A 26,307-nucleotide genomic window follows, 5' to 3' on the forward strand; every position below is an offset into this window, starting at 1 on the left:
CTGTGACAATGGTTCCAGTACCTAGCAGTTCAGACTGTGACAATTATACCAGTAAGTAGCAGTTCAGACTGTGACAATGGTACCAGTACGTAGCATGTCAGACTGTTACAATTGTTCCAGTACCTAGCATGTGATACTGTGACAATAGTACCAGTGCCTAGCATGTCAGACTGTTTCCATGATACCAGTACGTGGCATGTCAGACAGTGAAAATGGTACCAGTAGGTAGCATGTCAGGCTGTTACAATTGAAGCAGTACATAGCATGTTAGACTGTGACAATGGTAACAGTACATAGCATGTAAGACTGGGACAATTATACCAGTACTTAGCATGTAAGACTGTGACAATGGTACCAGTACCTAGCATGTCAAACTGTTTCAATGATACCAGTACGTGGCATGTCAGACAGTGACAATGGTATCAGTACCTAGCATGTCAGACTGTTTCAATGATACCAGTATGTAGCAAGTAAGACTGTGACAATGGTACCAGTACCTAGCATGTCTGACTGTTTCAATTATACCAGTACGTAGCAAGTAGGACTGTGACAATGGTACCAGTACCTAGCATGTCAGACTGTTACAATGGTGCCAGTACGTGTCACATCAGACTGTTTCAAATGTTCCAGTACGTAGCATGTGAGACTGTGACAATTATACCAGCATGTAGCATGTTAGATTGAGACAATTATACCAGTATGCAGCTTATGAGACTGTGACTCTGGTACCAGTACATGGCATGTCAAACTATTTCAATGGTACCAGTACGTAGTATGTGAGCCTGTGACAATTTTACCAGTACGTAGCCTGTCAGACTGTGACAATTATACCAGTATGTAGCATGTCAGACTGTGACAATTGAACCAGTACATAGCTGGTCAAACTGTGACAATGATACCAGTTTGTAGCATGTCAGACTGTTACAATGGTACCTGTACGTGTCACATCAGACTGTTTCAATGGTTCCAGTACGTAGCATGTAAGACTGTGACAATTATACCTGCATGTAGCATGTGAGATTGAGATAATTATACCAGTACGCAGCTTATGAGACTGTGACAATGGTACAAGTACATGGCATTTCAAACTATTTCAATGGTACCAGTACGTAGCATGTGAGACTGTGACAATTTTACCAGTACATAGCCTGTCAGACTGTGACAATTATACCAGTACATAGCATGTCAGACTGTGACTATTGAACCAGTACATAGCTGGTCAAACTGTGACAATGATACCAGTAGGTAGCATGTCAGACTGTTACAACGGTACCAGTACATAGCATTTAAGTCTGTTAAAATGGTACCAGTTCGTAGCATGTGAGACTGTGACAATTATACCAGTATGTAGCATGTTAGATTGAGACAATTATATCAGTTAGTAGCATGTGAGACTGTAACAATGGTACCAGTATGTAGCATGTTACACTTAGACAATGGTACCTGTACATAGCATGTCAGACAGTGACAATGGTACCAGTACCTAGCATGTCACACTGTAACAATGGTACCAGTACATAGCATGTTAGACTGTGACAATGGTACCAGTACATAGCATGGTAGACTGTGATAATTATACCAGTACTTAGCATGTCAGACTGTGACAATTTTACCCGCACGGAGCATGCAGGACTGTGACAATTATACCAGTATGTAGCATGTCAGATTGTGACAATGGTACCAGTAGGTAGCATGTGAGACTGTGACTATTGTATCAGTATGTAGCATGTCAGACTGTGACAATTATTCCAGTACGTGGTATGTCAGATTGTGACAATGATACCAGTAGGTAGCATGTGAGACTGTGACATGGTACCAGTACGTGGCATGTCAGAATGTGACAATTGTACCAGTACATGTCATGTCAGTCTGTTACAATTATACCAGTACGTAGCCTCTGAGACTGTGACAATTATACCAGTATATAGCATGTCAAACTGTGACAATTATACCAGTACGTAGCATGTCCGATGGTGACAATGGTACCAATGCGAAGCATCTGAGACTGTGACATGGTACCAGTGCATGGCATGTCAGACTGTTACAATTCTACCAGTAAGTAGCATGTGAGACTGTGGCAATGGTACTAGCATGTCAGACTGAGACAATGGTACCGGTATGTATCATGCCAAACTGTGGCAATGATACCAGTACATAGCATGTCAGACTGAGACAATGGTACCAATGTGTAACATGTCAGACTGAGACAATTATAATAATGATGCTCAAAAGGTAGGAAAAAGATTAATAGGATTTTGTACTAGTTTTTGTCTTAACATTTTTCGTATATCACAATAAATATATTTGAAAACACTGTAGTTTGTATTTGAATTCAGAAAGAGGGTTATAGGCCTGCTTTTAATAACAAAGTTCATTATTTTTTTAAATTAAAATAAGCTGATAAGACTTGTTTTGACTTGAACTCTATTGAATTATAATAATTACAATACAAATATTAAATGCTTTATTAAAGATTTAAAGATATGACAATAACTTGTTTCTTCTTATGTATTGGTCTTCTACTTAATAATTCTGTACAGGCCCCCCCCCCCAGTCACTGTGTAATGATCATTTTTCTGTTACTAGTATGTCTGCATACATTTAAATAATTTTAAAAAATCAAATAAAGTGATAATACTTTATAGTTATAGTTATTGGTTAAAAACAATCACAATGCAATGCATTTCATGTACTCCAGGTAATCCAACTTGAATTCAAATAAATGTAAATTTTTGTATTTTCTTCCATCATTAAAAAAAATATTTCAATAAACACATATTTCAAGTATTCCGAATAAAAGTCTTCATATTAAGACATATGAACAGAAATAAACTGATCTAATTTTCAGATACAACCTTTTTGCATAAAAAATATAATCAAACATTACAAGATTTTAAGCGCAAAACAGTCGTATCTTGATATTTAACAAATATCTCTGACTACAATAATGCCAATAGAGGTATATTGTGTGAACTTTAAATGAATGTACAATACCTACATTTATGCAAAATAATTTTGTATAACTGATAAAAATGAATAAAATATTATTATTTTTTATCGTACTGAAAAGTTTACAAAAAGTCAGTTACGACTGTTTTGCGCTTAGCCCGCGGTATGTAACCTATCTATTTCACTAGAAATTAGGCACCTGGAAGGCACCATCTAAAGATGGTATCCTAACCTTTGTCATAATATTTCATGTATTCTGGAGATTTGTGTCCTAAAATGCACTAAATTTGTCCCAACAGTCACGGTTTGACAGTGTGTCACTTCTAATGCTCACTGTTTGACAACAATAGCAGATTTCTAATTGAAAAAGCTATCTTAACCTATTCTTAAGACCCTAACAGAGGTATACATATTTCAGTGAAACTTATATGCTGACAAGTATCAACTGTAGATTGCCTGGAATATGTGTCCCAACAGTCACTGTTTTTGTCCCAACAGTCACGGCTGTTTAAAGTGCTTCTATTTCTGCTTTAACAACACCCTAAATATAAGCATGCATGTCATTGTCTTCATTGAACAGCCATTGAGAAAATAAGACTGGTCTTTGAACTTTCAGGTTTATCAATTCATCATACTAACTATAGCAACTTTTTGTCCCAACAGTCACGGCTGATTTACTTTACACAGATCACATTTTTAATGGACCCTAAATGTAATACTCTGTGGTCCATATGATTCCCAAACCTCTGTTATTATAATTTTGTTACATTGCAAATACACACAAAATAATGGTCTTAATGCAATGGAACATGTCCCAACAGTCACATTCATATATTTAATGAATTCTTAAAAATATTTACACTAAACCGTTAAATATTTTAACAGAAATTATTATTCTTACTGCTTTGGTTTTCATCTTGCATAAAATAATTAAAGATCTACGAGGTACATTTGATTAAATACTGAATTATAAAATGGCAATACATTTAGTAGGAAGTGCAACATAATATTGTGTTTTTATACTTTTTATGCCCCCCTTCGAAGAAGAGGAGGTATATTGCTTTGCTCATGTCGGTCGGTCGGTCTGTCGGTCTGTCAGTCAGTGTCGGTCGGTCTGTCTGTCCGTCCACCAGGTGGTTGTCAGACGATAACTCAAGAACGCTTGTGCCTAGGATCATGAAACTTCATAGGTACATTGATCATGAGTAGCAGATGACCCCTATTGATTTTGAGGTCACTAGGTCAAAGGTCAAGGTCACGGTGACTCGAAATAGTAAAATGGTTTTTTGAATGATAATTTTAGAATGCATACGCGGCCAACAGGGCACACTCTGAACAATATTACTGAAGCAACTGGTCTGTAATCCTAAATCTTTAATTATCAGTCCAATGAAACATCATCCTTTTAGTAAAATACAGTGGATCAGTAAAAATATTATCAGAATATGAGATTTTTTGTATATTTTTTTCAAAAACTAAAATACAAGATTACTGTCCATTTTTTTTTTTGCAACGTTATATTGCGTTTTTATACTTTTTTTTCAAAAACTAAAATACAAGATTTCTGTCCTTTTTTTTCCTGACAAATAGAACAGTAAACTATATTGTGTAAATGTATAAAAGAGCAAGAATTATCCTCCATTACACTAGTAACTGATACTTCATATGTAACGTTTAGTGGTTTAATTCGTGACATCATCTCAAAAACTATGCAAGATAAGTTGGTCAAAGTTTGAACATTGATTTTAATGCCATGGTATTAAATGACAAACATGTTTGTGTACAGAATAGTCTTAATTCTTCTTAAAATAAAACTGACCATGTTCAAGACTCTTTTTACACTACCTTTTGACTCTTATTTTATCAATTACTTTCATATAAAAGATGCAGGGCTCGAATTTAACTTTTCTCTCTACTAGCAAAACATTGCGAGCAGCTTAAATACCAGCTCTCAAAATCAAAAACATTCTCGCAAAATTTGCTGGAAACATAAATAAAAGTAAGTTTGGACATTAGTTTAGTACTATTAAAACTATATAAAATATGTCATCAACCACAAGTTTGGGTGTTATATATGAAGTTTTTTTTCCCACTTTTTCACTGTTTTCGTGGAAGAATTTAATTTCCGTTTTTTTTTTCTCTCAACTCAACGGTTAACTTTGCTTTATATTTCGTTTTGTTATTTCAATCTGTGGGCAAAAAGAAACTAGTTATTTTTCGCTTCGACGACATGACTGTTCAGGTTTTTATGTCTTTTATAGTGAACATGTGTGGATAATCAACTGTTTCATGTTCTTTGTACCAATACCATCCGCATATATGTACTATAAGTATACCAGTCTACATACAAAGTGCGAGCTTCCGCATATGGGTATTCGGACGTTCTGTTAATTGACCTGGGGTTTAGCGTTCACAACGTCGAGTGCATTTAGCAATATAACTCTCTTTTTTTAACTATTTCTTCACTCGCAAAAGATTTCTAGTGGCTTAAAACTTAACTCACAATTGGTATTTTTCACTCGCATTTTGCGAGTGTGCGAGTGTTAATTTCGAGCCCTGAGATGTTTATCATGCACAAAGTAGTTCTATTTTTCATTCTCTATAACCCAACTTACTCATAACATGGATAGATAATAATATACACGTCTCTTTAAATCCTATATTTTGTTATAATATTTTGTACATTTTTTTACATTTTCTGTCATTCATGGTTAGTTTTTTCATACTGAATGAAAAGATTTCCTTGAAACTTTAACTATTTCATAAAATTTGAAGTTTTGGCAAATAGAAACATCTATATTATTTCCACTTGTAAGAACTTAATTTTTTTACAAAATGTCAGCAACTTGCCCTGCAGGGCGAGTAGCTAAGAATTTCCACTTGCCCTGCTGAAATATGTACTTGCCCTGCAATTTATTGAAAAAATGCAATTAATCATTAACTAATATGTTTTATTGTGATTTATTGTGTTAGTGTTTACTCATGAACTTCAATATAGTTAATATTAAGCTGTTTTAATCACCTTTAGCTTGTTTGTTTTCATTTTGCCCTCATGGTCACGATCATTATGATTACACTTAAGGAGAATTGGAGAGTCCGAAAGGCGTTTTGTTAAACTCAAACAAGCCTCTGTGTGTACAAAAGGCTTTTTTCTCCAATTTTCGTCCATTAAAACTTGCCAAAATCCACTCTTTAAATCTAAAGAGGTGAAGAATTTAGACGAATTTTTTAGCAGTATTGAAAGACCGTATACCGTACTGTATAGGATACATTCACGTAACATACAAGTATCGGCGCATAACGGGAACAGGACTAATTTTAGCACTGTGTGCAATAATCAACATCCAGTTGATTTTGAATCGCCGATTAAACGATGTTTTGTTTGGCGAATTTTTTTTAAAACTTGAAATTTTAATCTTTTCGGCCAGAAATGCCACTCGCCCTGCAGGACGAGCGCTGCCGGAATATTTGTCCGGAGCTGATTGCAACTCGTATTTACGAGCAGGCGAGTCGATTTGTCAATCCCTGAATGGTATAGGTCATGTTCCCAAAGTGGTAAAAAAAGCCCTCAAATCATATGCAACACACAAGGTTATTGAATGAAATGTTTATTTATTTTTCACACTGCAGCATACTTGAATGAAATATGCAAAAAGCAAAACTTTAATATGCTTCAATATAATATTCAATCAAATATTTGTGCGAATACGTGCAAGAGACATTGATATTTTCAGCCACACTACAATTCTCACTCTGGTGGATTTTTTTTATCACCTTATTATGTCACATCCGGCTAAGGGACACAAACATAATACTAGTAAATGCGAATAACTGAAATGGTCTATATGTAAGATTAAATGTAGGTATATTATAAAGTGTAACATCCCGATTATGACACAAACAAAATCCGGTTTAAGAAAAAGGGCAATTTGGAATAACCCTTATAACGTTTTGTTTTGGGGAATTTTATGCCTAATTATTTTTGGGTAAAATATTTATTTTAAGCATTTTGTTGTAGCCAAATATTGGCTTAAAAATATGGCAAATGCCTTGATGACAAAAGTGTCACTTAGTATTTAAAGATATCATACCTGTTTTTAGAAGCAGCCACTGCTGATGTGCTACAGCGTCATCACACTAGCTTGCAAAGCTGTGCCAAAGCATGTTTGGCAGAGAAGGATATAACATGCCGGTTTTTCAAGTTTGAAAATACAACAGGGACTTGCCTCCTGTCAGGACGAGATAAGCCGGACTTTTCTTTAAATGGAGATAAGAAGATGCCTGGTAAAAGTTGTTTCCCATTATGCAGTCATTGAACTTCAAATGTTGGTGAAGCGAAATTTTTTTAAGGCTTGTATGCAAGGAATGTAGCAGGTTTTTGATCATAAATAAATTTGCCCTATTGAGAAAGCCAATCCAAAATTTACTAGGGATGTGAAAAAAATGTTGGTTTTCAAATATTTATTGAATGATTGCTATTCTAATTATAATGTTTGTTTAATTTCTGCAAAACTCAATTATGGAAACACCATTCTAGCTCAGATGTCAGGATAAGTCATGGTGGGTAACTGGTACATTATAAGGATATTTTGCAACTGACTGTCATGCTTCTCTTGCGGATCTGTTCTTGCCAATTTTTGTTTCATCAATGATTGACTGCTTATTGTCCCCTACCAGTTTCACCAGAGGGGTTGTGCTTTGTGCCCTTCTCAAAAAAGTGTGTGAAATGTACGTTTTAAGTACGTTTTGCGTGTGTTAAACGTAGCGGTATTGGCACTGCGTTTTATGTGCGCTTTTTCTTACCGAGTGAGTTTTTAACAAAAACAAACAAACAAAAAAATGTGCGCTTTTTGTGGATAAATGTGCTCTTTATGTGCGTTAAACGTGCGCTTTTTATAAGTGCGTTTTTGACTGCCATTTATGTGTGTAAAATGTGCGCTTTATGTGCGGTAAACATGCACTTTTTATAAGTGCGTTTTTGACTGCCATTTATCTGTGTAAAATGTGCGCTTTTAAGTGTGTTAAATGTGCGCTTTTCGTGAGTTAAATGTGCGCTTTTATATTTTAAAAGCGCAAATTTAACTCACTTAAAGCGCAGTTATAACCCACATAAAAGCGCACATGTGTGTTAGATGTGCGCTTTTATGTGCGTTAAATGTGCGTTAAACGTGCGCTTTTTATAAGTGCGTTTTTTACTGCCATTTATGTGTGTAAAATGTGCGCTTTTAAGTGGGTTAAATGTGTGCTTTTCGCGAGTTTAATGAGCGCTTTTTTATTTAATAGGCGCACATTTAACTCACTTTAAGCTCAGTTATAACCCACATAAAAGCGCACATGTGTATTAAATGTGTGCTTTTATGTGCGTTAAGAGTGCGCTTTTCGCGAGTTAAATGTGCGCTTTTTTATTTAAAAAGCGCACATTTAACTCACTTTAAGCGCAGTTATAACCCACATAAAAGCGCACATGTGTGTAAAATGTGCGCTTTTAAGTGGGTTAAAACTGCGCTTTTCAGCGAGTTAAATGTGCGCTTTTTTATTTTAAAAAGCGCACATTTAACTCACGTTAAGCGCAGTTATAACCCACACAAAACGCATAATTTACGCACATAAATGGCAGTAAAAAACGCACTCACAAAAAGCACACATGTGCGTTAAAGGTTCATCTTTTGCCTTAACAGTTGATTCAATTATATGCTGTTAAAAGTTTTTTTAATTCAGATGCAATAAAAACCAATAATTATATAAACATATATATTTGTGTATTTTAATAATTACAAGATAATTCAATTTTATACTTTAAATTAAAGTATAAAATTGAATTATCTTGTAATTATTAAAATACACAAATATATATGTTTATATAATTATTGGTTTTTTTAAATTAATGTACACCAACATTTTTTAACAAACAGGAGTAATTAAGTATCAATGGCAATTTGATGAAATAAATATTTACATAATTTGATTATAAATAAACAAAAAATAATAGCATACTATAATAACATGTACAGTATATACACACAAACAGCTATATACATAAGAAAGATGCATATCAATAAAGGCCTGTCAGCATTTCTTTGAGGCGGCGGAGTGCAGCTCTCATCTTTCTCTCCACGTCTGCCACCAGCCGGTCAAACTTCTTTGCAACTATTATACTGTCATGGCCTTTGCGCGATGCGTCTCGTGCATGATCTCATTTGATCAGGTCCTGAAAGATATTTTATAATGTAAGTGTTGAATATTGCTGTTATGGTAATCTCGTTGCTATAAAAATTATAAATTTAAATCAAAACTAGTTTGTTTGCTTGTTGTTTTTGGTTGTTTATTTTGCAATTTTAATCCCCTGATCACATGTGACTTAACGCTTTTCATAAATAAATACGTTTGATAGAAAATACTGTTCGAAAATGTACCAAGATACGTGGTCTCATTTTGCTGTGTGGACTGGTCGGAAGTGTGACACCTTTAAAATGCAATAACCAGTACCCTGTATAGTTTTACCTCTAAACAAATCCAGCTTTTCTTGGTCAAGGAGAGGGCGCAGTTTTCCCACTCCTGTTCTCCTCATGTCGGCCAGCTTGTGCAGGGTAAAACCTGGTATTCAAGTCCATACATCAGGTAGTCTCCCTTTTGCTCCCTTTTTTTGCAGGCGCTGCGATGATGCACATTCTTTCCAAAGGATCTTCTGATCAATGTAAATTTCACGGTCACCATGGGATTTAACCTTTAAATTTAAAGTACTCATTTAATATGGGGGGAAAAATCTGTTCATTAATGACCAAAAATAGGTATAAATAACTTTAAGATGACAATAACCATAAAATACAGCCATAATAATTCAAATGGTGTTGTTTTTCCTTTAAAATTGCATTACATTTACTCATCCATTTACATTTCCCAGTGACAATACATAAATATGATAATGATCATAATTATTTCAATAAACTAAATAAAAAAGGGATGCAGAATTAAAAATACAAACCTGTTACAACAGACTGTTCTTCAGTATTCCAAAAATACAGGCAGTTGTTGAACTAGACCATATCACTTTATATGTCTTTAACCACCCACTTTTAATCTCCTTTGCAACAAACTTATTTTTGATTTACACATTGTAGTAAATACACATTTTATTTCATCACACAATACTTCGTGCTGAAAGTATTTCAAGACATTTTACACTAGAATAATAACGCTGGTGGAAAATGTATCGGCATGTTTTGTTTAGTTACAGCGCGTGCTTTCAGTGTACAAGGTCCGCCCATAATTATTGCAGAATAACCCATAGACGATTTTCTTCTTTGTTTATATGAAAGTTTTCACGTGCCGTGTTAGAATCGTTTTCTACTTGATTCTCATATACTATTTAATTTATCACAGTTTACAGTGATAACAATACATTACAATCGCAACATATTGTTTTGTATCACATGCACGACAATTAACATTGAAGACCGATTATAATTAAACCAGTACGCGCAGTCACCTTAACAGACAAATCAGAGAAACCGCTATGATAACTATCAATAGACACACAATGACACCGATAATCGATCAATATGTACATCACAGGCCTTAAGTTTCGACCACCCTCAATAATTTCGAACGCGTCTTTAATCCGCTGTTCACAAGTTTTTGATTCTTGGTCTGACGTGCAATAAACCGGTCCTGACCGGTTTTAGAGACTGCAGCGAATGGGTTTATCACACCTTATCCAGATAAGAATGTCATTAGGGTGTGATGGCATGTGCACTGTGTAATTGATTTCATGACATGGGAATTTTAGCAAACAGAATCGGACCGACTGTTTGGGATTTTCAATCGGTCTTTCCTGACCCCAATCGGTCTAGGACCGACAAAACCGAAAAAAATATGATCCCTGATAATAAGTCTGAATGTTGTTCACTTTATACATGTACCTAAAATGTAGCTTAAAAACAGTTGCTGATTCTGCTTGTTTTCAAAAAGGAACTTCCAATCTGTGGTTCTCAAATAGATAGTGCCTTAACAAATCAAAAGTATATCAACACCCCTTAGTTAGGCTTAGATGGAGGACTGATAGGGTCTGGCTATCCTCTTATCTGATTCCATGCTGTGTCTAAGCCAAAAATTACATAATTTGAGATATACTGATAAGGCTGTCATTTCAACACCAAAAACATTTATTGAAGAATACACAGCACCCTTAACACATTATATTTAATTGTAAATATTTAAATATAACATGCTGAATGGTTTTAGCAAATAATATTAATAGTATAAATATTATTTAAATTGTCTTTTAAAATGTATGTTTATGGTCAATGTGGTAGACATTAATTGTATTAGGGTATAAATATCAGTATAAGAAAGTTCAAATACTTATTTCAAGCCCACATAATACTTTTGACACTTTCAATATTTTTAATTAGTTACCCACAGTCTGATTTAGGTGGAAATTTTTAGAAATGTTTGAGATTAAAACGTAAGCAATAGGGTATGCATTGAAATTGTATGATAAAGTATGTTAACATGAAACAGGTTAATATGGACAACCAGTAATTATTCAAACTGCCCCTTATATTATTACAGGTTACTGAGATTATGTCTATGTTTATTCATTTGATGTAAATAAATTGTTAGAGCCTGCAACAATTTTGTTTTTTCTTCAATTTCTGTACAAGTCATTTGCTAAACGGTTGTTAAAGAGGCACTTTTTAAGAAGTGTGTTAAACATGTGTCTTTTTAGATACATCCGTTTCAAACAGATCATATGATACAAACGCACTTTAAATAAAAGACTAACTTATGCTTAAAAAAGACGCACATCAAAATAGAAAAACGCACTTTTGTGAGAAAAAACCCACATCTGTAAACCTTATAACACACTTCTTAGATAAAAAACACACATTTTGCTCACATCTACACTCAAAAGAGCACTTACAGATGAAGAAAACACACAAAAACACACTTCCTAAATAAAAGACGCACTTCTTAGATAAAAAACACACATTTTGCTGACATCTACACTCAAAAGCGCACTTACAGATGAAGAAAACACACAAAAAACGCACTTTTTCACAAAAATAACGCATTTGAAAAGAAAAAACGCACAAAAAGCGCACTTAAATGCACTTTTGAACACTGAAAACGCACATATTAACAAAAAACACACAATTAACGCACTTTTAAGTGCGCTAAATGTGTGTTTTGGTAAAAAGTGTGTTTTTATTTGACAAGGGTGTGTCCGTCAGTCTGTGAAACTGTCACACTTTTCTGGATCCTGCGATAACTTTAAAAGTTCTTAATATTTTTTCATGAAATTTGAAACATGAATAGATGGCAATATTGACATGATGCACGTTATTTCATTTTGTTCCTACGTAAAAAATTCTGGTTGCTATGGCAACAAATACACAACATTTTTATTTTCTATTTCTGACAATTGGTGGAGCCCGTAGGGGACAAATATTGCTTGGCTATAGTCTTGTAAAATTATGTTCTCGTGGTAAATAACAATGACACGGTCCATTACATTTAATGTTTTATTGTTCTATCCAGTGATTTTTTTTCGCTTTGTATTTAACATCCTGTTCCTTTGTTATTAGGAAAAATGTGTGATAGACCAGGAAATTGAGAAAATTACAAAATAAATATGATTATATATATATATATATATATATATATATATATATATATATATATATATATATATATATATATATATATATATCAATTGTTTATAAGTGCATGTAAAACTGCTTTCTAAATTCATATTAGTAAGTGCTAGGGAATTAAATTGCTTATAGTAGACGCAATTAACCAACTATTTAGTTTATTGAAAAAGTTTGGTATATTTTTGGGAAAATTTTGGTCAGATATTTGGGGTAAAAAAACTTTTTGCCACTCAGAAACAGCCTTTTTTTACTTTTTGCAATTTGGAAACAGCCTGTAAGAGGCTGTAATTTTGGGCAAAAAAATCACTATTAAATCTATTGTTTAATCCATATAAAGATTACTCCTATAAATATGAGGTCGATTTACAGCGGGGTAGCTTACGTCTAATTATTTGGACTATAATTATAAAGATGTGAAAAAAACATGTTTGTTTTCGTGCTATCAATATTAAAAATTATTTACTGGTTGGACAATATGATAAGTTTATCAATGCATGTTTCATCGATTGTTATTTGTAGATGGTGTTGTTAAAAAACATTGTGGGCTAAAATGCAATTAAAAACATGACCTACAAAGATACATAAGTAATTCAATAGACTTATCCCGGAAAAGCACGAGTTTAGAAAAACCCACTAATCACCCCGGTACAAACAACGCTGGTCCATTATATCAACCAATGATAGCTTACTTTAAATCATAGTGATTGATACAGTGTGTGATTTTGAAAGGATTATAAATGGGTCAGCTTTATTTGTACCAGCAGATTAGTGGGTTTTTCCAAAAAGTAGTTTTTTTTCAGGGATACATGTATACAGACTATATAAACACATTCAAAGCATGTTCATTGCTGTGACAGAAAACTATTTTTTGGGTCCTGGTTTTCAGGAAATAATGTATGTATGTTACATTCAATCCTAATTAATATTTACTTGCGGAATTTGCAGTTATAATGCCTGATGTTATCAGGTTATTTGATTTACGCTTGTTCCATGGGAAAGTTATTATTTTTTTATGAATTTAATGTTGCTTTAGGAATATCAATGTATATGTTTCAGAAGGTCAGTATTGTTATCCCCTGCCATAGGCGGAGGGATACTGTTTTGGCGTTGCTCGTCCGTCCTTCTGTCCGTCCGTCGGGAGCCATATCTTGGAAGTGATTTGGCGCATTTCAATGAAACTTTGTATGAGTATGTATATGGATAAGAGGATGATGCACGCCAAATGGCAGTGTACACCATCAGTTAATAACAGAGTTATGGCCCTTTGTATCTTGAAAAAAATGCTTTTTTGAGTGTCAAATGTAATAATTTGTGTCTAGAAGCACATTGGCGGGGGATATCAATTCAACGAATTTGATTGTTTTATTTGATAGAAATATTTAAAACATGTTTGTCCTGAATATTCAGGGGCTGCTGATGTCCCTAGTAATGATGGAGAAGTCAAAACTCTTCTCCAAAAGTACAAAAAAGTTCAGGGAGAACTCGATAAGCTGAAGGTTGGTGATTTTTTTTAAATTTTAATAACTTACGTGGTGGTGGTGGTTTATTCAGAATGATTTCCAAAAAAAAAATAAAGGTGTATGAAATTCAGTTTTTAATATTCATGTACACATTTATTCAACATTATTAATGAGTAAAATGTAATAAATATTATAGGTTCACACATTGGCTCCTAGGGTAATGTGGAAGTTAGTAAAGTATGTACTGGGATTAGGCAAGAGAACTTTGATCAACAATTTGTCAAGGGTGCAGACAAAACTGAAAAACACTGCTACGGAAGGATTTCGTCCTATCAGTTACATTCAGCGTTATATTGTAAAGAGTAATATTATTAACATCAATAATTTCATCAAGACTGGGTAATAATTGTTTCCTGTAGAGTAACAATTGTTTACAGATTTAACTAATGGTTACTTAGTTTTTGGACACACCTGACATAGATTCAAATTCATTAAGATGTGGTCAAAATGAACATTCTGAATCAACTCAACTTCAGTCATGAATTTTGCCCCTAGAAAGGTCAGGTTTTTTTTTAAAGATTTGACCTGTTTACCTATTTTGTTTATGCATTTGACCTGTACAGAAACCTGCCCATTTTTTTTTTTTTTATATCAGTTATCTAATTGAATGGCACTGAGTATGCTGAATTTGCACAGCTCAAGATTACTTCAAACCAATTTAGTAAATTCTATCGGAAAATTATAGTTCTATAGATACCCTCTACATTCTTCGTTGTAAGCTGCTTATCCAAAGCCTCGGACTTCACGCTCATAATTCCGGCTTGAACAAAGTTTGGCCTTTAAAAAAGTGTTTTAAAAGTGCTTATTTCATGTAAAAAAGCCTTGAAAATGTTTATTTCAGCTCAAAATTACTTTTACCATTGCCTTAATTATAAACTGAAATTGTACTTTAGGGAAATATTATGAAAAATTATCATAAATTCCTTCGCGCAAAAAGTTGAGTACGAAATATAAGTTGTTCAAAATAGGTCAAGGTCAAAATTTGATGATAAAGGTCATAAGTTTTTGTTCACTTTTTTATCCCATGGACGTTTTCTTATTATGTTTGAAGATTGGTTATTCTTTAAGACAGAAGATATATGATAAGAATTGCTTATGCTCCTTGAGGTCAAGTTCCCATGTCACAAAGGCCAAATGTGTGTCTAGGTGTTCATTATTAGTGTATTTCTACCCTAAAAACCATATTCTTAGCGGCATAAATTGAATGATTGGACTTGTTTTTGGCAAATGTAACGCCTGGTTTGCAATAAGAAAAATATTAGTTTTCATACAGAATTCACAATTGCTTAAAAGTAGTTTTATTTAAATTTACATATTGGTTTAAATATAAATTGGCTGATATTTTAGTGCATAAGTTTACAAGTAAATAACATTGTGCTATTTAGTCCATAGCTTTTTCAAAACAATTTGGTATTTTGCTAATATTTTCACAAAGCACATTGATGCAAATTAATGCAATGCATATTGTTCAGTGTCACATTTTGATACCAGAACAATTGTATTCAGTTCTTTTGTTTTTCCAGAAAAATACAGTTTCTAAGAGACATATCGTTAGCTTGAGAAGGCAACTTCAAAAGATGAAAGGACGTGTCAATATAATTAACTTGATTCTCAAGAAAGTAAGTCAATTTTGAGAGTTGGAGATTTTTTGTGGCTGAGCATAAAGTAAACATAGAGAGGATATTTGTCAGTGTAAGATTGTTTGTTATTTCACGAGTGATCATAGAAAATATTACTTTTCTATGATCACGAGTGAAATAATAAACGATATTACACTGACATGAACAAATTTTCTGTTTCTTTTATGCACCATTTTCAAGATTATAATTAACAGCTGTTTCCCTTTTGCTGAAAAGTTACCATTTCTCGGAGTTCCTTCCGAAGCGTGCCTCAATACATTTTAATACACAAAATGACGTCATTAGTGTGGCGAAATGACGTAATTATACTAGCTAAACTCTCCAGTTAAACTTTTTACAATGTAAATAAACAGTTAAAAAGCATAAAATTAAAATAAAACTTCTTGTATTCGGTGGAATGTCGATTTAAATTCACTCTTGATCATAGAAAAAATATATATAATTATTTATGATAATCTAAAAATAGAAAAAGGAGTTCCGAAAATTTGTTCTTTTCACCGTTGAAAATAACAGTTTGTTCTTTTCAATGCTGTTATTTCACTGTAGAAATGCCAAATTTTTGTCATTAGGTATACAAGAGCATGTAAGATTCAGGTGTGGCATTTTATGTTCTCATTTTTATATATTATTTTTAATAAATGGGGCATATAACAGGCACAACAGTTTTGTTGCAGGCAGGCGTGCTTCTGGACGTGGCAGGAGAACATTAATGTCTGCTCATTAACTCAAAACAGTTTTGTTTGGACCATTAACCAATGAAATGCAGGGTTTACTTAAACCAAGGCCTGTTTGTCCTTTCCTTGTTAAAGTTCTTGGAGCAAGTTATTTTCCAAGAAAATAGCACATAGGGCTAATACATTTTCATAGTTATATCTCTAAGTTTTCTTTCTACTCTTATAATCAAACAAATTTGAATAAATATCCATGCTTAACTTTATTTTATTTTTTCAACTGATAAGTTTGTCCTTTGGCATTTTAGTTGCCAATGTCGTTTTGTTAGGCAGTTTGTCTTGCCAGTTGTTATGTTATGATCCAACATTCAGAAAACAAATGATTCTGATATATGCAGTATCACACAATCAAGCTTCCTGATTCTCATGAAAACATTATTCTTTACTACTTAGAAATGTAATTCTTAAGTGACTGTGACCCAATTAACACTACCTTCTGAAAACATAACATTTTTTAAAAACATGGAAAATAAAGATTGTTTGAAACTTTATAAGCTCTTACATTTGATAAGATTGTCAGTTCTTTCAAACTGTGACCTCTTAAGAAAGATGATAAAAAACACACATAAGTTGCAGTTGGTTCTATACATTTAATGATTGCTATTATTTATTTAAAAAATAAATTATATGCATACATTTTTCTTTTTGCACGTGTAATTTATGTGTCTGTTTATATATCAATAAAATTAATATAAATAAAATATTGGGCAACTAAATTTGGGGCAAGTTATTGTTCAAAGTAACTTACCCTCTGGACAAGCAGAAGTTGAATCCTTTTGTAAACCCCTGTCATTGCATGTACTTAGGTGAGCTATTTGGGACACCATTTCCCTCATGTCAGAAATTCTCATCTTAGTGTTGTTTGTTTACAGAGCCATGGGAAGCAGATGAGGACCATGTCTCGTCTGTTGAGGTCATTTAAAAGGAGTAGCAAAAACAATAGGAGAGCACTAAGAGCATCCAAAAATAAACAAAAACAGAGGATTGTGATGATAGGGCATCTTGATAATAATCTTGTTCGTAATCTGCAACAAACTGTTAGAAAACAACGTAAGAAGATGCGAAAAACCAAAGCTCATGTTCGCAACTCCATTAGGTTTTTAAAGCAAAAGTTCTCAAGGATGTTGAAAAGAATTAACAAAAGCGTGGTAAGTTGTTTTACTTCTTATTGCCTTTTTTGAATTTCTACAAATAGATGCAAAGTTTAAATTTATATTCCATCTACAGTTCAACACATTGTATAGCTGTGAGCCTTTCCTTATTAAATAGTTAAGCTTAGCCCAGTTCTTGTGGAAGATCTCATTATTTGTTGCATTCAACATATTTCAGTGTTAAAATTGTGGTACCTGCTCCTTTCTTCATCATTTATTGTTTAAAAAAAACATGATCTAAATTTGGAATTTAATTTAGTTTTTTAAATTGTATTTGAATACTAATCAGACAATCGGAATAGTGAAAATTATTTTTTTATTCTTTTGAAAATCTTACAACATGTTTGTTAGACTTCTGTTTACATGCAGAAAATGTGTTTGCTTTTGTCAATTTGGAAAATTTGGCATTAACCTTATAATTATTACAAAAAAAGTCTAAATAATTTAACAGTTTTTGTTTGTCACCTATATAAACCCAAACATGGTAAAAACTAAATCTGTATATAATTATATATATTTATGCAATTATAATATCAGTCTGCATTATAATGGATCTGTATTATTTAACACAAACAAATCAATGCTGACTTTTTGCATGTCAACTGGAATGAATGATGTCAACGATGCACTTCATGCATCACTGGTGTCAGTGAATACATTTCTAGTGTCGTTATGATAAATAATGTTAGTTGCTTGAAATCTTCTCAGGAATCAAGTGAAAACTCTATTATTCAGTTCTAGCTCTAGATTCAGTGCGAATCTTCGCTCTAAGAGTTTTTACTTGATTGCTGGGTAGATAGCTTACTTGTATGGTGTAGAGTTTTCACTTGATTGCAAGGAGGATAACTTAGTCAAATGGTGTAGAGTTTTCACTTGATTGCTGGGAAGATAGCTTATACACATGGTGTAGAGTTTTCACTTGATTGCTGGGAAGATAGCTTAGTTGTATGGTGTAGCGTTTTCACTTGATGGCTGGGAAGATATAGCTGCCTTAGTCATATTGTGTAGAGTTTTCACTTGATTGCTGAGAAGGTATGTTAGTCATATGGTGTAGCGTTTTCACTTGATGGCTGGGAAGATTGCTTGGAGGATAGCTTAGTCACATTGTGTAAAGTTTTCACTTGATTGCTGGGAAGATAGCTTAGTCACATGGTGTAGATATTTCACTTGATTGCTGGAAAGATAGCTTAGTCGTATGGCGTAGCGTTTTCACTTTCACTTGATGGCTGGGAAGATAGCTTAGTCACATGGTGTGAAGTTTTCATTGATTGCTGGGAAGATAGCTTAGTCGTATGGACTAGAGTTTTCACTTAAATGGCTGGGAAGATAGCTTAGTAGTATTGTGTAGAGTTTTCACTTGATTGCTCTGGGAAGATAGCTTAGTCAAATGGTGTTTTATCAGGTGAGTATAGACAATGCACTGTTGTTTCAAAACCCAATCCAGTCGGTTATTCAGTACTGGAGGTGTTTTGATGTTGTTGTTAATGTGGTAAAAAAGTGCTCCATAGGTACTCCTGGTGCCTTTTTGAATAGTGCATGCCTGATGATCTGTTTTTATAAACAAACACACTGTTATACTTGCATGTCTTTTAATAACCATTAAAGAGAACATAAATTGTCAATAAGTAATGAATAAAAGTATAGACATGCATAATATCCAATACACCTATGTTTAGGAAAATAAATAATAAAACATTTAATATGATATAAAAAATCAATCTAATATATCTTTATACTATTCAAAGCAGTAATGCTGTATGATATAATATTTTAATAAAATATTTATACAATTTTCATTCATAATGATTATTATTAACCATGACTTGAACAATTATTTTAACTGTTAAAAATAATCCATTTCTAACCACAGGTGGTTAGCATGTGGCTATGATATTAAATCAATAGAACGCGGGGGGGGGGGGGGGGGGGGGGGGGCCATGTTATGCAACTTCATCTTGATTGCTTTATTCATCCGTCCGTTTAACCGATTTTAATCGCTTAGAGATTAAGCGTCACCGACAGCTAATTGGTGTTAATCTGTTTTGTAAAGTCAATAAAGGTATGAAAAACTCGCGAGTCAGTGTTATTTATTTGTATTTCGTATCAGATAGATATTTATCTTGCTATGGATACCGATTTTAAGCCTATCCTCTTGACTAAAAAACTACTGAATAAAGAATATTCATTTCTTGGTCATCTCTTGTAGAAGTGCAAGGCTTCATTTGTGTGTATGTGGCATTATTCTTTGCAGAGTTATGTGCCCATCAACTCAAGTAAATTTTACATTCTTAATATCATTGTACAAGTGTTCTTTGTATCACAAACAAGACTCAGTTTTCTGCATATCAACCTGAAGCTTTGTAGATATGTGGTTTATGCAATGTAGAAGTAAAAGATGTTTCTTTAGTGTATGGCACAATATTCTTTGCAGAGTCATGTGCCCTTGTACATGTAGACTTTGTTTCCAGAGCTTATCTCTCAGTTTTATGTGTATCATAGATAGATATTTGATACAATCGATATGTGGTATATAGTATACAGATGTACAGGTATTATTTTTGTGTATGTCAGACAATTGGTCATGGTTTGTTATGTGCGCTTGAGCTTGACCAATTACTTCAATAAGTCAACATTGACCTTTTTGTCTCTGTGTGTGGCCAATGTAAACAATTTTGAAATAAATGTTACTTATCACTAGGTACTTGTCATCTTCAATGAGTGATCTATAGCTACAGTTGTTAGGTAATATATTACAGAAATATAAATCTGGTGACCGAAACAAGCAACTTGGGATGTTGAGAAAACAACTTCAGGGAATGAAGGTTTACAGAATGCTTAGACAGCTGAAAAAGGTGAAAACATACATTGTTAGTTAATTGGTGCATCTTTAAAATCTATCAAGCTTTGTCGTAAATTAATATTAAATGAAATGTATTTTTTTCCAAAAGTACAAGTGACTTAAATGAAGTATAATTCATTTGTCAATTTGAAAATTATGGGGCTGCTGCATTGCAATTTAAAGTGGATGTAAATCGAGTTTCCTGTTTGAAACTATTTTATCTTGTATATATTAATATACATATCATTATAACAATAATAACAAAGTTCAGCAGGAAAGAAATCTTATTGAATAATAAAGTCTTATTTGATGGCAAGGGGCCAATTTCATACAAAAATTTTCTATTCTCAATAAGTGTACATACACATGTAATGCAAAATGAAAATAATTGTTAAATATAAGAAGATGCCCTCGAGTTTATATAAACATTTTGGCTTATACTTAGCTATCTATAGATTGTGAGATTTGAGTGGGGAACTGTTGTATCCGCCCAATTTTTCTATATTGTATAAAGGGTTTAGTTTTGACCTACGCACAACAAACAAGTTTCTCTGTGTGTATACATACACAGGCTGTAAATCAATCCTACCACTTTCTTCTTTTTCTTACTTGTTTAGCTCGCCTGATTGCTCAGGTGAGCTTTTGGGATTGGTCCTTGTCCGTCCGTCGTCCACATTTGGTTTGTTTATGTTGGTTTGTATTGTGCTGTTTTGTACTGTTTGGGCAATCGGTCACTTGCCTTAAATAAAGGACCAACTAATTGTTTTAATGAGAATACAATACTGCTCCAGCAGCTGGTGTTTCACTTCTTTATATTGTAAACACTCTAAAGGCCACATTTTTTGTCCGATTAATGAAACTTAAAATATTTGTCTCAATGATACCTCGATCAAGTTCGAAACTGGGTCATGCTGGGTCAAAAACTAGGTCACTAAGTCAAAAAAATGAAAAACCTTGTAAACACTGTAGAAGTCACACTCATGCCCAATCTTTATGTAACTTTGTCAAAATGTTTGTCTTAATGACATGTTGGTTGAGTTCAAAAGTCGTTGAAAAACATGGCCGCCAGTGGGCTGGGCAGTTTTTATGCTCGCCCAAATTTTTTGAGGGGAGCATATAGTCGCCGCTTCGTCTGTCTGTGCGTGTGTCCGTCCGTCCGTGCACAATTTTTGTCCAGGCTATTTCTCAGCAAGTAATGACAGGAATTCAATTAAACTTTATGGGAAGCTTCACTACCAAGAGGAGATGTGCATATTATCAGCCGGTTCTGGTCAGATGATTTTTTTACAGAGTTATGGCCCTTTGAAATTTTCCATTAACTGTACATAAAGTGCAATTCTTGTCCGGGCTATTTCTCAGCAACTAATTACTGGAATTCAATGAAACTTTATGGGAAGCTTCACTACCATGAGGAGATGTGCATATTATCAGCGGGTTCTGGTTGGATGATTTTTTACAGAGTTATGGCCCTTTGAAATTTTCAATTAACTGTACCTATATTGCAATTCCTGTCTGGGCTATTTCTCAGCAACTAATGACTTGAATTCAATGAAACTTTATGGGAAGCTTCACTACCAAGAGGAGATGTGCATATTATCAACCGGTTCTTGTCAGATGATTTTTTTTACAGAGTTATGGCCCTTTGAAATTTTTCATAAACTGTACATATCGTGCAATTCTTGTCCGGGCAATTTCTCAGCAACTAATTACTGGAATTCATCATATTATCAGCAGGTTCTGGTCGGATGATTTTTTACAGAGTTATGGCCCTTTGAAATTTTCCATTGTACCTATAGTGTAATTCTTGTCCGAGCTATTTCTCAGCAATTTATTATGGGAATTCAATGAAACTTTATGGGAAGCTTCACTACCAAGAGGAGATTTGCATATTATCAGCCGGTTATGGTCGGATGATTTTTCACAGAGTTATGGCCCTTTGAATTTTTCTATAAACTGTACATATAGTGCAATTCTTGTCTGGGCTATTTCTCTTTTGTGAACTTTTGTGATAGTAAATTGTCTGTCTTCCGTTGTGCGTCATGAATATTTGCCTTGTTAACACTGTAGAGGCCACATTCATTGTTGGATCTTCATGAAACTTTGTCAGAAGATTTGTCCCAATAAGATCTTGGACGAGTTCAAAAATGGATCCAGTCTGTTGAAAAACATTTCCGCCATGGGGCCATTTGTTGTTCATTCTTCATGAAACTTGGTTAGAACATTTTTTCTATTGATATCTTGGGCTGCAAAAAAACAGGTCATTTCTTTTTATCTCAGTTGAGCAACTTTGGGCCTTTCAGGCCCTCTTGTTTGAATATGTAGTGCAATATTGTGACAAAAAAAAACTTTGGGGAGCATCGCCCGTCTCCGACGGTTTCTTGTCCTTATTTAGCTAAACAGAAACCTTGTAAACACTATAGGCCACATTTGTTTTCCGATCTCATGAAACTTGGTCAGAAGATTTGTCCCAATAAAACCTCGATCGAGTTCGAAACTGGGTCATGCTGGGTCAAAAACTAGTACACCAGGTAAAAAAAAGAGAAAAACTTTGTAAACACTGTAGAAGTCGCATTTTATGCCCAATCTTGATGAAACTTTGACAAAATGTTTGTCTTAATGATATGTTGTTGAGTTCAGAAGTGGTTCCGGTCCTTTGAAAACAATGGCCGCCAGAGAGGGGGCAGTTTTCCTTATTTGGCTATAGAGAAACCTTGTAAAGAATCTAGTGGCCACATTTCTTGTCCGATCTTCATGAAACTTGGTCAGAAGATTTAAACCAATGATACCTCAATTGAGTTTGAAACTGGGTCATGCTGGGTCAAAAACAAGGTCACTAGGTCAAAAAAAAGAAAAACCTTGTAAACACTGTAGAAGTCACATTTTATGCCCAATCTTTTATGTAAAGTTGTCAAAATGATTGTCTTAATGCTATGTTGGTTCAAAAGTGGTTCCGGTCTGTTGAAAAATATAACCGCCAGTGGGCGGGGCAGTTTTCCTTATTTGGCTATAGAGAAACATTGTAAATACTCTAGAGGCTACATTTCTTAATTTAATTGTCCGATCTTCATGAAACTTGGTCAGAAGATTTGTTCCAATGATACCTCGATTGAGTTCGAAACTTGGTTATGCTGGGTCAAAAACTAGGTCACTAGGTAAAAAGAATGAAAAACCTTGTAAACACTTTAGAAGTAACATTTCATGCCAAATCTTCATGTAACTTTGTCAAAATGTCTGTCTTAATGATATGTATCTAGGTCAAGTTTTACGTTTGGTAATGTGGGGACAAAATCTAGGTAATGGGGTCTAATCTTACAAAAACCTTTTAAACACACTAGATGCCATAGTGTTGGTCCAGTAATGATGATACTGGACTAGGATGTTTTTCTTGATGATATTTAGGCAAAGTTTGACATTGGGTCATGTGGGGTCAAAATCTTGGTTAAGAGGTCCAAATCTTACAAAAATATTGTGAAAACATGTAGAATAAGCATTACTTGCAAATGTTTGCATTGCAAAAAAACTCATGCAAATGGACAGTACTCAATCAGAATTATTCATATGCTCACACTGCAAAAGTAAACAGAAGAGAAACAATTTTAATTATGCTCTAGAGTACTGAATTTTCAACTTAGAAATGAACAAGGCATTGTAAAAAAATGTGAGCGTACTAGGGCCATCTTGGCCCTCTTGTTTATCTCACCTGAGCACATTCCTCTGTGCCTAAAAGGTAACGGTCGCACTAAATGGTTAAAGGTTACAGTATCAAAGTGGGCTATTAAACAGCTTTTTCAGCCATAACTTTGCTATGTATTGAGGAATTTTGAAATAACTTGGAACAAATGCAATCAATCAGAAGACAAGAAGTCACGTGTAATACTTTTCTCCCTATAATCTCAGATGTCAAGGTCTCACTTACAAGAATCAAATATCAATTTTTAGTCATAAAACACCTTTTTATAATAGTAACTTTGTCATTTGTCGTGCTATTATCAGATAGCTTACCAAAAACGACACGAATGTGAAGAAGTCAAACCCTGTGTTTATAAAGAAAAAAATGAATTTTTGGGTTGATGCAACTTATCTAATTAACAAAAAACCAAGCGACACAGTTGCATGTGATTATAAATTCTTGTTTATATTAACTGCCACGGAAAAGCAAATGTTTGAAAAAGTACTTTTGTATGCAATATTCCTATTGTGTCCAACTTTTTCCATCTTTTCTTAGATAAACATTCATTTGTTTCTTACTTTTGAAGAAAGAGCGGTAAGACAGCTTGCATACAGCTTTCTGATAATTGAAACAAACAATCTATAAAATTGTTCATAAACATGTTTTATGTTGATCAATATTGTACCTTTAATTTTATTTTAACAAGGTATATAAACATCTAAGTGAATATTTATCTATAAGGGTTCTTGTTATGGTCACGAAATCTTGTTGCAACTTTACATGACCTTTAACCTGAACATTTTCGCCATAGTCTTGGCGGTAAATTATGATTTCATGCATACAATTATCGCAGAACATCCTGGTAAAGAAATATCTTAGACAGCTGAACCAAAATAATAAATATGACTGTTATGTCATGGTCCCCACATTTTGATTTTAAATTCAAATTAACATTTTGATATAACAAAGCTAACAAAAGTTGAAAAAAAATGTTGCATCTGTTACAGTTATTGAGAAAACAAGAGAGATCTGGCAAAAGATTGGAAAGAAAACTACAGCAATTGTACAGAAAGATGAATATGAAAATGAAGCGACGTTTTCAAGCAGAGCGTAAATTTGGAAAAAAAATTGATAAGAAAACTATGCAGAAGGGCTTTCGTAACCTAAAACGCATCATGGCAAAGAAAAATCCACATTATAAAAGTTTGAAAACACTTTTAAATGGTCATTATTTGTTCATAAGAGGACAGCTTCAAAACTTTATGAGAAACCTAACACAAAGTAAGGTAGGTTGTCTATGATAAAGGTCTTACAAAGAATGTCCAGCTATCTAGATTTGCAAAATTTGTGACTTTTGCCAAAAATGTCCTCGTTGTCTCATTTATAAAAAATGATTGAAAAACTTATACCAGAAGGGCTGTCATAATCATTAAAAACAATCTGTTTCCAAAAACTAAGTAACCATAGCAATTTTTGCAAAGAGTCTAGCAAGCCCCTATGTGATCTAACCATTAACGAAGTTGTATTGGTGAAGTGGATATTGTGTTAGCCTACTAGCGATTGGGAGGTTACAGGTTCAATCCCCATTTTGGGAGCGTTCTTTAGATCTCCAATGGACACTAAGTACTGGTTCTAGCTTCAGGAAAAGGACTACAGAGCGTTTCAAATAAGCCTTAATAAGGCTTTCTATGAAATTGAGCTAAAATAGGTTTAAACTAAAAGACTATCAGGTAACAGTTATGGGGCATCTTTAAAAACAAACTCATTTTATGATGAGATTAAATAAATTTGATCAGCAATCGGTTTTCAATGTCTCCACTGTATCAGATGTGTATTTGTGAAAAAATAACATGGGACATCAGGGGTGGCGAAATCAAATGTCCGAGTTGCCCGAGTCGTACATTTGCTTGTCTGGGCAACTGACTTTTTTCAATTAAGTTGTCCGTGGACAACAAGTTTTTTTAAAGTCGCGTCCAGGTATACAAAAATACCTTCTATTAAAGCCGTAATTAAGTTTTACAAAACCGGATGTTGACACGCAGTGATCTCCCTTATTCTGCAAGAGACCGGGAGCATGCCGCATTCTCAACATTCGGCCCGACTGTTAGACAGTGTGCAGACTGGTTTCTTTATTTTTACAATCAGACGGAA

The 26,307-nt window shown here is 33.8% G+C and overlaps 1 protein-coding gene across 3 annotated transcripts in view; it reads left to right on the plus strand.

The window, feature by feature from the left end:
* The window catches only part of LOC127872961 (uncharacterized), an 87,111-nt gene that overhangs the window by 17,410 nt on the left and 43,394 nt on the right, over positions 1–26,307 (plus strand). For 2 of the 3 annotated variants that reach the window (XM_052416483.1, XM_052416484.1), the window contains exons 2-7: positions 7,051–7,233; positions 14,013–14,101; positions 15,649–15,744; positions 17,369–17,644; positions 20,404–20,499; positions 25,164–25,442. In XM_052416483.1, the coding sequence (XP_052272443.1) occupies positions 7,051–7,233; positions 14,013–14,101; positions 15,649–15,744; positions 17,369–17,644; positions 20,404–20,499; positions 25,164–25,442 (1,019 nt within the window). The remainder of the gene's footprint in view (positions 1–7,050; positions 7,234–14,012; positions 14,102–15,648; positions 15,745–17,368; positions 17,645–20,403; positions 20,500–25,163; positions 25,443–26,307) is intronic. The other variant, XM_052416485.1, reaches the window with a different exon arrangement.

This window comes from Dreissena polymorpha, chromosome 3, assembly GCF_020536995.1.
Source record: "Dreissena polymorpha isolate Duluth1 chromosome 3, UMN_Dpol_1.0, whole genome shotgun sequence".
Taxonomy (NCBI): Eukaryota; Metazoa; Mollusca; class Bivalvia; order Myida; family Dreissenidae; genus Dreissena; species Dreissena polymorpha.